The sequence below is a fragment of the Sebastes fasciatus genome, chromosome 22 (genome assembly GCF_043250625.1).
Source record: "Sebastes fasciatus isolate fSebFas1 chromosome 22, fSebFas1.pri, whole genome shotgun sequence".
In the NCBI taxonomy this organism is placed as follows: Eukaryota; Metazoa; Chordata; class Actinopteri; order Perciformes; family Sebastidae; genus Sebastes; species Sebastes fasciatus.
The window spans coordinates 7,210,058-7,222,432 of NC_133816.1; the positions used below are offsets into that span (position 1 = coordinate 7,210,058).

General features: G+C 41.3%; 2 protein-coding genes across 2 annotated transcripts; both read left to right on the plus strand.

The window, feature by feature from the left end:
* The first annotated feature begins 294 nt into the window (after positions 1-294).
* On the plus strand, positions 295-5,315 carry LOC141760581 (5,6-dihydroxyindole-2-carboxylic acid oxidase-like). Its single transcript, XM_074623489.1, has 7 exons — positions 295-862; positions 1,740-2,062; positions 3,388-3,592; positions 3,697-3,864; positions 3,953-4,132; positions 4,240-4,386; positions 4,895-5,315. Exons 1-7 carry the CDS (start codon positions 508-510, stop codon positions 5,077-5,079), a joined length of 1,563 nt encoding a protein of 520 aa, XP_074479590.1. The 5' UTR covers positions 295-507; the 3' UTR covers positions 5,080-5,315.
* Positions 5,316-6,592: 1,277 nt separating this feature from the next.
* On the plus strand, positions 6,593-11,391 carry lurap1l (leucine rich adaptor protein 1 like). Its single transcript, XM_074623490.1, has 2 exons — positions 6,593-7,059; positions 9,952-11,391. The coding sequence occupies exons 1-2, from the start codon at positions 6,826-6,828 to the stop codon at positions 10,336-10,338; spliced, it is 621 nt and encodes a 206-aa protein (XP_074479591.1). The 5' UTR covers positions 6,593-6,825; the 3' UTR covers positions 10,339-11,391.
* Positions 11,392-12,375: the final 984 nt, after the last annotated feature.

The window sequence follows — 12,375 nt, forward strand, 5'->3', positions numbered from 1 at the left end:
ATGAAACTGTTAAAGATACTTTAGACAGTTGATCAGCAGTAAAGTGCTGTTTTTTAAGAATGCATTATAGTTCAGTTAAAAAACGGCCTATGAGCGTAATTTAACAGGTTTTCTTTTGTATTAACAGTAAAGCACTGTTTTAGCAATAACAGGTTAATACTGTTGAAATCCTGCTGTAAATTAACATCAATTGTTAACAGTGTACCTTCTCTGTCTCCTCCATCGCCAGAAGGGAATATGAAGTTATGTGATGGTGAGCATCACGCGGGGGAAAATCCGGTCATGCGCTAATCTGGTATTTAAGGTCGATGGTTCACTGGTTTGGTGGGAAGTAGAAGGAAGGGGACGTTTTAAACACACTTAAAGTTGACAGAGAAAGTCCTGCTGTGTTGAAAGTGATGCACATTCATTTTGGATAAAGGCTTAGTTGACGTGCATATTCTATGTGTTGTGTAAACTGACTCCAAATCAGTCGTGCGTAAAAGTTTGGCAACCGTTTTTTGGATAATGTGGCAGTGCTGCTGTTTGGTGCTCGTGGGTGCCGTGCTGGTGAGCGCGCAGTTCCCCAGAGAGTGCGTGACACCTGACGGACTGAGGAGCGGTCAGTGTTGCCCGTCGCCCTCCGGACTCAACGACGACCCGTGCGGCTCCAGCGCGGGCCGCGGACAGTGCGTGTCCATCACGGCGGACGCGCGGCCGCATGGTCCGCAGTACCCGCACGACGGACGGGACGACCGGGAACGGTGGCCGGTGCGGTACTTCAACCGCACCTGTCAGTGTAACGGGAACTTCAGCGGGTACAACTGCGGCCGTTGCAGACACGGATGGACCGGGCCCAGCTGCGACCAGAGAGTCTCTGTTGGTAAGTGGGAATTATATTAATATAATAAATAATAATGTTGTAGTATGTTGAATGTAACTCATGTTAGGAGTTAGGAGAGATCAGAGCTAGGGGATTCTGTGCTGTTGCTCAGTGGCACTTCAGCACTCCTTTAGGACACCACACTGAGCAATGAGTCATTCTATAATTAGGGGTACATTTCATGTCAACCAAAAAGTGAAGAAATCAGTTTTCTTTTTTGATAAATAATTTAGTTGTTACCATAATATACCCCCTAAATGTGCTAAATTCATAATTTGCCAAGCTTAAGCTCTAATGACTTTTTAAATATTTTAATTAAAATAAGCATTTGATTCATTATTTTGTTTACTGTGTTACAGACAAATGTTGTGTCATATAAAACATGAACAAGGTACTACACATTTGATAACACATTTGTTTTGAAAGTTTTTGAGTCTATTCACCAGAATTATATTAATATAATAATACTATTATTCAAATAATAATGTTGTAGTATGTTGAATCTAACTCATTAGGGAGTTAGGAGAGATCATAGCTAGGGAATATGTGCTGTTGCTCAGTGGCACTCCTTTAGGGCACCACACTGAGCAATATTAACGCATTTTGGCCCATTTAATTAACTATTTCTATATGGCAAAGACATATTATTTTACCAAAATTAATTCGAATGAGTGTCCTATGTAACAAACTCAAATTAATGTGAAATAATTACAGCCCTTAAACCTAGAAAAAGGGTATTTGATTACAACATTAATTGATTAAAAACTGCCCGTTACGCACATTTAATTTTCTCACTCATTAAAAAAACTGATCCCCAATTATAACGCATGACTGATTGAGCTAATCCACTTTCCCTTCTTCTATAATCCCCCACCAGTAAGAAGAAACGTGATGCAGCTCAGCGCGGACGAGAAGCGTGCGTTCGTGAGCGCGCTGGATCAGGCCAAGCGCACGGTGCACCCGGACCTGGTGATTGCAACGCGGCGCCACGTAGAGATCCTCGGGCCCGACGGGAACACCGCGCAGTTTGAGAACATCACCGTCTACAACTACTTCGTGTGGACGCACTACTTCTCCGTCAGCAAGACGTTCCTGGGCGCGGGCCAGGCCAGCTTCGGGGGCGTGGACTTCTCGCACGAGGGGCCCGGGTTCGTCACGTGGCACCGGTTCCACCTGTTGCAGCTGGAGCGAGACATGCAGGTAAAATACTGTATAAAGGGATTAGAGTAATGGGGATGTGATTACATACACTATACAGTGTGATGGGTCATTTTAAAATACAAAATCTGGATGTTTTTACACATTTTTAAATTACCAATATATCACTGTCTAATAGCCTAGTTTCCCCCCAACTGTACCCAGCCAACATTTGTATGTGGGGCCCATGTGGGTAGTAAATGGGCTGAAAAATGGGCCCTATATGGGATTGTCCGCAAGTTCCATAATGACCCAATGTTAATTGCCCAATTGGATTACATTCAGGATTACAATGGGTGTTATATGCGCCCCAACTTGGTAACATACCCAAGACCCATCTTGGTCTCAGCTTTAAGTTCTATGTGGGTACTACATGGGGACTCCATGGGCTGAAATATGGGTTGTAAGTGGGTTTGTCCACAGCTTCTATGTTGGGCCCCATGCACTAATTTCCAAGTAGTGACCCAACTAGGACCCACACAGATAGCTCACATGGGGAGCCCATTTGGGACCAACTTAGTTGACCCCAGTGGGACCCATTTGTGTTGCCCATTCTGAGCCCATGCACTAATTTCCCATTAGTGACCCAACTAGGACCCACATGGGACCAACTTGGTTGATCCAAGTGGGCCCCAGATAAGATGCCCATTTTGGGCCCATACCCACTTGGTACCCAGGTAACCCCCCACCATAACCCATGTGGGGCCCACATAACCATGATGGCTGGGTATTGGTGAGAAAACCATAACTGATGCAATTTCAAGTTGGGATCAGGATGCACTACATCAACTAATATGACTAAAAAATACCCCCAATACTCCAATTAAATCATATCTATTATAACTTTACTTATATGTGTTGTATTTATCTCAAATCATGAGTTTTTGCACTAGACGGCCCAAAAAAAATTGTCAAAAACAAGGATGAGCATCACACAGCAAAAAACTTATTTTCTTTCCAGAAAGTTTCTAAATCCATCAAGACTTTATACTAATCTGAATTCTTGTTTTTTTTCGTTACTATATATGTCATATTAAGTGATTAAAGACCCTAAAATTGTTTCCACAAAGGCTTTTAAAGAACCAATTTTCAGAATTGTTCATGCATGGTAAACAGATATTGTCATCTTTAAAGCAAAACTCTGTGTGGAAATGATAACCGATTTATACTGTGCATTTGCTCTATTACCAAATGAGACTTAAAAGAAAACCTGCTGAGATGGGAATACATTGTCAGCAGCATAACAAAATAAAGCCTCCAGCAAACTCCTAGCCTGTCTAGACTTGATCTTCACATTCACAAATCATTTATTCATTTCAATAAACCAGGACATGCTGCAAGACCCGTCCTTCGCCCTTCCCTACTGGAACTTTGCCATCGGTGGAAGCACGTGTGACATCTGCACGGACGACCTGATGGGAGCCAGGAGCAGCTTCGACATGAACTCCCTCAGCACCAACTCTATCTTCTCCCAGTGGAGGGTCATATGTGAGAGCGTAGAGGATTACGACACACTGGGAACCATCTGCAACAGTAAGACTATTGTTTATTCACCACTCTCTAGTGATGTTACACTGATCCTCTTTTATTCTTTTTAGTGCTATAATCTATCTTATGTGGTTCCTGTCTCCTTCCAGACACTGAGAGCTCTCCCATCAGAAGGAACCCAGGAGGAAACGTCAACAGGCCGATGGTCCAGCGTCTCCCAGAGCCCCAGGATATAGCAGACTGTCTGCAGGTTAACGCTTTTGACACGCCGCCCTACTACTCCACCTCCTCTGAAAGCTTCAGAAACACAATTGAAGGTGAGAGACTACGAACATATTTCTGTCATACAGTGTTTTCTACATTTACATACAATGTTTCTTACATGTTTCATGTTGTTTTTGGCAGGCTACAGCACCCCCAAGGGGAACTATGACCCCGTGGTGAGGAGCCTCCATAACCTGGCCCATCTGTTCCTGAATGGGACAGGAGGACAGACTCACCTCTCGCCCAACGACCCCATCTTCGTCCTGCTCCACACCTACACTGACGCTATATTTGACGAATGGCTGAGGAGACACAGTCCAGGTTTTAAAAAAAACAAAACACTTGTTTCCAGTTGTTTACTTTGTAATACCTGCATGTTTTACTGCTTTAGGTGAGCTTTTATGCTAACTTCAAGTATTTCTTGACAGATTCGTCTCTGTATCCTGAAGAAAATGCCCCCATTGGTCACAACAGGGGCTTCAACATGGTGCCTTTCTGGCCTCCAGTGACTAATGCTGAGATGTTTTTGACCGCCCCTGAAAATCTTGGTTACTCTTATGAAGCTGAATGGCCAGGTATTCATTTTCTTCTAGTACACGCACATTTTTTTGTGGGGTCTGCTTTCAATCTTGTCTTTAAAGGTGCTATTGATAACACTAATAACATTCAGCCACTAGATGTCGCACTCTCCCTCTACCGTTCCATTGCATTCACTTCACAACAAGTCGTTGCCAGGCACTTTCCATCGATCTGACATTTATCCGTTTTTTATTCCACAGTAACTGACGACCCAGAGATGAACATTGTTTTACTATTGGCTCACAAGCCTTGTTAGAAGTGTGAATAAAACGTCAGATATCTTCCACAGAGATAAACGAAACATTCATTTTAGACCCGCCAACATTTTTTAAATGATTAATTCACAATCACATAAGTGTTTTCAGGAAAAGCCGTACTTTTATTCAGCACCTTTCTAAAGGCTCTGTAGATGTTTTTTTTTAATATTCGTCTTCATAAAAATGTGACCTTTAAAAAATAAATCCAGGCAACGAAGGTAATAATCATCCTCTTCTACCTTTCTAGGTCAAGCTTTCACTCTGACTGAAATCATCACCATGGCAATAGTAGCCGCCCTTGTGCTCGTCGCAGTCATTTTCGCCGCCTCATGTGCATTGCGTGCCAGGTCTTACAAGATGGAGGGCCACCAGCCTCTGCTCGGAGATCAGTACCAGCGCTACGACGACAACAAAAGCCAATCTGTAGTCTAGGATCGGTGTTTGAACATGAGCCTCTCGCTCTCTTCTCTTTACTTTTACAGTGACACAGCAGTGCAGTTCGTTAACGCCTGGATCTGTTCTCACTGGTGTAGACTCTCGAATGCTACGGCGTGATAGGAAGTAAACTTTTGGCGGCATTCATGTCCCTTTAACAAAGCTGGTGTAGTTAATGTTTCTTTACAAATAGTACAGATGTGGAGCAATAATTGAAGATGCGTTTTTAGAATGGAAAGGTAAAGATATATGTACATACTTTTTAAGAGTTTTGCAAAGATTGCAATGGTCCAGTCTTTGAAATGTTCCGATTTTGGGCAAATTTGAAATTGTGTTCAAATGAAGATAACATGGACAACTGAAGTGTTGGTGTAATAATGATGCCACCAGGTGGTGCTGGACTGTGATTCTGGTCAGGGCTTTTAAATGGCATGGCAGTATCCGCAATGATGCCTCCTGTATTTTAGTGTTTGACATTGCTCTTATAAGGTGATCAGGTGGAAAGAATGTAGATTAAAAAAGGATATTCAAAATGTTCTGTAACTTTATGAACACAGTTAAAATAATTAAAATATACACATCTACAACTTCTATCCTGTTTATAGGCTTTAGATCATCATAGAAGTGAAATAATTCTTCTAACATACAGTGCCCTTGTAGTGGAGCCATAATGCCCATAAGGGGGTGCAATAGTTCAATTTCTGAAACTGCATATTCTTGGTAAGAGATGCTTTGAGGGGTTTGTTTTGTTTTTTTAGTGATGTATGAACTGAAGATAAATTTATCAAAATGACTTGAAATGTAATTAATGATTGAAGAAAGAGATAAAAAGAAAAAAGAAACAGATGTGGTGATTGATAAGAAATGGAGCGAGATGCAGTGTACTGAGTGAACTGTGTACTCCACCATATACAGCTTCTTTTTTTTTTAACTAAATCTATGTGAAATATTCATTATTGCTTCTCTGTTTGTACATTTTGTACTTTTGCCAGAATGTTGTTGGATCTGGGTGCATGCCAAATTATTTATATGATTAAATTGTAATGCCCACACAGTGGTTTGTTCGACTTTACACTAACACTGGGTGACATTAATGGCATTAAAACATTAATAAACACACCAAATACATATGCATGTGCATATGCAACACATTTTATATAATCTATTTTTTATTTATGGAGCACACATGTTTAGGGGATACTGTATGTCAGTGTCTTTATTTATGATTTTGTTTGTTTACCTGCATTCATCTTCCATTTGTAGGCTATACACTCTGTATACAGACAAAAATGAAGGAACAGATAATAGTGCTCACCCCATGTTATGGTGACTAGTAGTTGTAGCCATATGCCATAATGTAACCCCTGAAAACATGCATTCCACATGCGTACAAGAATAATTTCCAGGTGTCACCTCACCTGTCTGGTGTTTGGTTACAGAGGAAGATCCCTTGTGGGAGGATCTACTGAGAGCACGTTGTCTTTAAACTGTCTCGCTACTGGTCAGCCGCTTAGATGGGAGGTCTGTCGGTGTAACAGCGGTGTGGTGGATTCAGTGTGAAGTGTTTTTTTTACTTCAACTGTCTTTAGTTCAACACTTTACTCTGTGTGAGCCGGCGGAATAAAGTTGTGAGGAGAAGCGCGCAACTTTTGGCTCAAACTCCTCTTTTTGGATAGAAAAGCTTTTACGCGCGTCTCCAAAAACAACTCGCAGCTCTGTAACTTTACTTTCCTGCCTGCTACGATGGCAGAGGACAACAACGTGTTGCCTGATTTGAAGGATATAGAGACAAAGTTGGGTCTGAAAGTCCCGGAGAGTCTCATTCGGTCTCTGGCTGGAGGAAAGCATCAAGACAAGCAGGACAAGTCCACAGCAGCAGCAGCAGGAACAGCGCATTTAGGGAACTGCAAACGGTATGCCAAGAATGCGGACTTGACAAGACTGGAGAGCAAGATGCTATTCCTAAAACAAGAAATGGTAAGCATTTTTTGTTCAGGTATTGTTACAGTAACGTTTAAGGAAAATGTGCCAGTTGTTAAATAACCATAAATGCTCCAAACTGCAGCATATGCTCACACAGCAAGGAAATATACAGTGTACCTTTTGTGTTTGTTTAAAGTTCACAGACTTGTAATTACAAGTTAGGTCACTAATAATTAACTCTACAGTTGTCAAAGTAAACTGTATACTCTGTATACACAAGCCAGCTTATAACCTATTTTGCATCGTTTTCTGTCAGGTAAGTTTAAAAAAGTTACTCTCTCTCTCTCTACTGTCTCACATGTATTGGCAACCAAGCCTGCCTGAGCTCACAGGAAAATGCTTTGCTGGCCTAGATGCAAAACAGGTCTACCTATCAACATGTGGTTGTTAAATGCAAAAGTTCAACTGATGGGTGTTGTTGGTGCCTCATTATGTTATAAAGCACTGTGGAAACCAGTCAGTAGCCTACAGGAGAGCCATTCACACCTGCACTTAAAGTCAGTCAGCAGAGACCTTTTGTTGATGAACCCTCCTCACCTCAGGGAAGAACTCCCACCTCCTGTCATTCAAACCACTCTGCTGATAGATACATAGATAGATAGATAGATAGATAGATAGATACAGTAGATAGATAGATAGATAGATAGTAACTTTATTGATCCCGAGGGAAATGCAAGAAAAATGTGAAATTCTCTGTGCCTGTATATTTACCTTTTTTAGGATTTCATAGCTGTATCTGACAACACTCACCATTACATTATTCCCATGCTTATTAGAGTGAAGCTTTGTAGATCCAGCAGAGTCACAGCAAACCCTCATTATAAGTGAGGTCATGAAAGGTATTAGGATTCCTGAGCAGATGGCCTGGTTGGCCGAGTTTTGCCGCCTGTAGTAGAGCTGCATCATGTCCAGCAGACTGACCAAGAGTTCATGTTGATAGGCTTATTTATATGACGGGGACATTGAGACCTATAACAGGCACATTTTGTACTTTTAACAACTCCTACCTTTGGTTTAATTCACTTCCTGACAGCCATGCCACCATTTAATTGTGCTGATATGAGAACAAACTAATTGACTTTTGAAAGATAATTCAGTGTAATGATGCCATTAGTGGCCTCTTATTGTGGGACAGCTCATTTTGACTTTGGGCCATCTTGGGCTTCCCTGTTTTTGTGGCTCCCTTTGCAGCTTAATCCCTAATCCAATCAGACTGCTCTGTTTTGGTGTGCACGTGTCTGGCAGACACACACACACACACACTTTAAGCAGCAGCGTCATCGTGTTGAGCTTTTACAGTATTCAAGGGGCCTATCAAAGGAGCAAATGTGCAGTTCCGAAAAAAGGTTAGGGACCCGCTTATTAGTTTCATATGACAAATGAAACATGCTCAGTGTTACTGCCCAGGCACAGGCACAATTATGCAGCGCTAATTGTGTTTCCTAAACTCATTCTGTGATGCCGCCCCACTGGTGCCATCTTATTAACACGAGATAGCTGCTCGGACTTAAATTGCAATACGACTCCATCTGCTCAGCCTCCATGTGCGTGCAAAGCGGGTGGTTGTTGCTCGCAAAACAAACACACCGGCAGCAATGTGAGCTAAATGAAGAGCTGGTTGCAAATCCACTCCAAAGAAAGCCAGCTGTCTGGAGCACTGTACCAGCCCTGTTTGCCTTCATCTGCCTCAGTGCATTTTGAATGGAGCTAGCAGGCTGTTACAGCTGTTGTGTTAGTCACCCAGTGACACAGGAACCCCTTTGATTGACCCCATAGGCTGTCCACTTCCACCCCCAGTCAATGGCATGGCTTGTCATGGCAGGGGAGTTAAATCAATGGCCATACTGTGTAAAGTAGGCATATCATTCAGAAATCCTGGATGCAAACTGTTTCCTGGCTGCGCTGTTACATGAGGAGTACGAGTCCTTATTCCGGTGCCACATAGTTCATTCTCTTTGTTCACAACAAAGCCTGATAGTCTAAACTAAATAGCACATAGTGTTCTGGGAGAGGACGTAAGAATGCTAACAATCGTTGAGAGAGAAGAAAAATCTCACCACAAGGTTCATTTAGTAGCTGAGCCGGAGCTTTCCTTCATATCGCATGATCTTCATCAGCAGTTGTTATAGAATTCTAGATATCAATTTTTTTTTTTTTCTGAGCACTTTAAGCTCTCGCATCAATGTCGGCTTAAAAGCTGAGGTTCAATCTGCTCATGAAAACCACGTTATATGATCGAAAGCTCCAGAATAGCTACTAAATGGACCGTGTGGCAATATTGTCTTCTCAAGTGCTGTTTCAAAGGTCTAGAATGAACTGTGAACCTCAATGCCAACAATAGTTAGCAATGATTATGCTACTGGTTTTGTATGATATTGACTTTCATTGCAATACTGTTGTATTGACATGTAGGAGCTGTGCTAAAGGAGTAGTTCTACATTTTGGGAAATACACTTATTAACTTTCTTGCTGAGCAGATTGATGCCATTCTCATATGTATTTGTTTATTATAAGGCTACAGCCAGCGGGGTAGTTTAGTTTAGTTGAATAATTTAGTGGAAGGGCACGGTGACTTCCTGGAGTCTCCTGGCAATCTCACAGTAACGTCAAAACTCCAGGAAGTTACTGCTCCTGGCCAAGTGCTAGTTTCTGAGTTTTAGATCTGCTGGTTGGTACATTTCGTTCCCTTTAGACAGGCTGGCTGTTGCTTATCTTTATCGTTTGCTGTAGTCTCATATTTTATGGGTGAGAGTGATATCAATCTTATCCTCTCTGAAAAAAAAGCGAGTAAGCAAATTTCTCAAAAATGTCAAACTACTTCTTTATAATGCTGAATCATCCTTAAGTTTCATGACCTGACCTGGATTTTTTTTCTCCGACTTGTAGGCACATCTACGAGCCATCGACGTGAAGCTGATGCAGCAGCTCATGTCAATCAACGAGGGCATCGAGTCCATCCGCTGGATGATGGAAGACAAAGGAGGCGTGGCCAGCCAAGAGGGCAGCCTGACGGGCAGCTTGTACAGCCTGTCGGACAGCCAGGACGGTACCTCGCTGCGAGGCAGCTTCAACAGCTTGAATGACGCCAACAGCGACGGGCTGGACGGTCTGTCCGTGGGTAGCTACTTGGACACTCTGGAGGACCTCCCGGACCACCCCTCGCCTACAGAGCTTGACTGTTTTGTGGATAAAACGGTTATCGATGGCGAAGCTTTCAGCAAATCGCCACTGAAACTCAGGGTGGAATCAGATGAATACTACTGCTTTGGATAATGATAAGCTTAAAACGGTGGTTACAGAGACTACTGAGATGTTCTGCGAAGAAAGATTTAAAAATGTGTTCTCTTCACTTGTCAGAATATTTTCCCCACATGCTTCACATTTTTTCTTATTATAGCGACAGCCAAAGTGTTGGTAAGACTTGTTACTTTTCACCTTGAAACCAGCTTCCTCCACCTCATCAAACCATTGCCACTTAATGTCACAAATGCAAGTGAAAACATCATAACAGTTCTTTATGTCTTAATATTTTATCATGCAGGTCAATTATATTAAAAGGGTGCTCTTATATGATTTAAAGATTTTATTTATTGTGGAGTTATCCAATACCTCAGCAGTTTTATTAGCATTTTAAAATTACTGAAGATGGGGTGAATAAAAGTAGCAACATGAGCTGAACTGCAAATTTCCTTCTTTATATGTGGAAAATTCAACGTTGTGTTGGGTCAACCACAATCAGCTGATCTAAGTGAAGGAGTAGATTAGGATTTAGCAGCCATTTGGAAAATTGGACATTTCATGCTGAGTGATTCAAGTGGGTAAACTATTTAAAGTGCTAAGTTTAAGTGTTACAGCAAGTGCAATTTGCTTCCATGCCAAATTCTGAGCACCACTTAATATTAAGCTTTTAATAATTTTTTGCTTAAATATTTTGACTGGTGGAAGTTCCTCAGAGAAAGAGTAGAATTTGCATGTACACTCAAGAGATTAGTAGCACGTTCAAAGCACAGATGCTTGACTGAAAACCAAAAGCAATTTGATTGTCTTTATAGATAATTTAGGCCTGAGGTGAAACCCTGTTAGCACCAGATGGAAGATGTTGTTGATGGTGGACATATGGGAAACACATGTTTGCTTTGTGGGCACATTTTAATTCTCTGTGGTCAAAACAAAAGGTTTGTCGTTTTAGCTTTAAACTCGTTATGTTGATTTGTTTGACGTTTGTATTTTACGCTGTCTGCATTTGAAAGAAAAACATGTTTTTATTGATTGCTGTTAATTTTGTTGTGGAAATGAAATAATATATTGTGATTTTTCTCCTGCTCACATTGTGTAAGTCTTTAATGCGAAAACAAAACTCGGGCTGTCAATCCTTTTGAAAATGGTGCACGACAATGGTGCGCATCTTCACTCCAGCTCTAAAACTAAGCCCGAGACAACCTCCGAAATATAGATTGCGTTAATGCGTTAACTTTGACAGCCCTGAAAAAAATATTGTTACCGTTGTGTAATTCTCCGTTTTTTTTTAGAAACAAAAAAACAGTTCACTGACCCCGTTATGGAATCTTAATGAGATGGGAAGTGACCATTATGGTGATTTCCTTTTTTGGTGAACTTAAGTTAAGAATAATCTCTTAATAATGAAGTCGGACTTTGCTGTGCCTTGTGTAATGTGGCATGGAAATTACCCTCATTAATTCACTTTGTCACTCCATGTCATTTTCCTTTGATAAAACACAAAAGCAGGAAGAAAATTATTCTAAATTTGGAAAATTGTTTCTTATTTTTGCCCTTTAAAATTCCCAAGCTATTAACAGAGGAATGCCACTTAGGATAATATCCAGGATGGCATACCAAGTATTGTCATAGATGAGGAATCATGTTACCAAAAGGCTAGAGTCATTTGAAAATAACACACATCAAAAGTGAGACAACAATTGGTCTGCGATGTTATATTCATTTTTATGCATCTCAATAGCTTCTTATCTTTCATGTGATAATTGAAGTTCCAGACCGACTATACTGGGAAAGTCATTATAGGTAAGATGAGAAGCTTGGTCTCTTTGGCTTGCGATTGAATGAGTGGCCATGGGGCACAGTACTGCAGTAGTTCTCAGACTGGGATCTGACATCAGGACGTGGCTTTGGCAATGCTGCCATGTTGGATTAGTCTTCAATTATTCACGTTGTCCATAGAGCTGTCTCCTGTTAGGATCTCATCTTATTTGAAACTCATGAATGAAGAAATGTTGTGGATGTTTCCTGAATGCGTGACAGTTGTCTTGCATAAATATGAAAGGCACAACATAA

Coding starts and splice junctions, on each gene's coding strand:
- LOC141760581 (XM_074623489.1), top strand. CDS start 508: ATGTGGCAGTGCTGCTGTTTGGTGCTCGTGGGTGCCGTGCTGGTGAGC. Junction 3,593..3,696: donor ACTGGGAACCATCTGCAACA/GTAAGACTATTG, acceptor GTCTCCTTCCAG/ACACTGAGAGCTCTCCCATC. Junction 4,133..4,239: donor GCTGAGGAGACACAGTCCAG/GTTTTAAAAAAA, acceptor ATTTCTTGACAG/ATTCGTCTCTGTATCCTGAA.
- lurap1l (XM_074623490.1), top strand. CDS start 6,826: ATGGCAGAGGACAACAACGTGTTGCCTGATTTGAAGGATATAGAGACA. Junction 7,060..9,951: donor TATTCCTAAAACAAGAAATG/GTAAGCATTTTT, acceptor TCCGACTTGTAG/GCACATCTACGAGCCATCGA.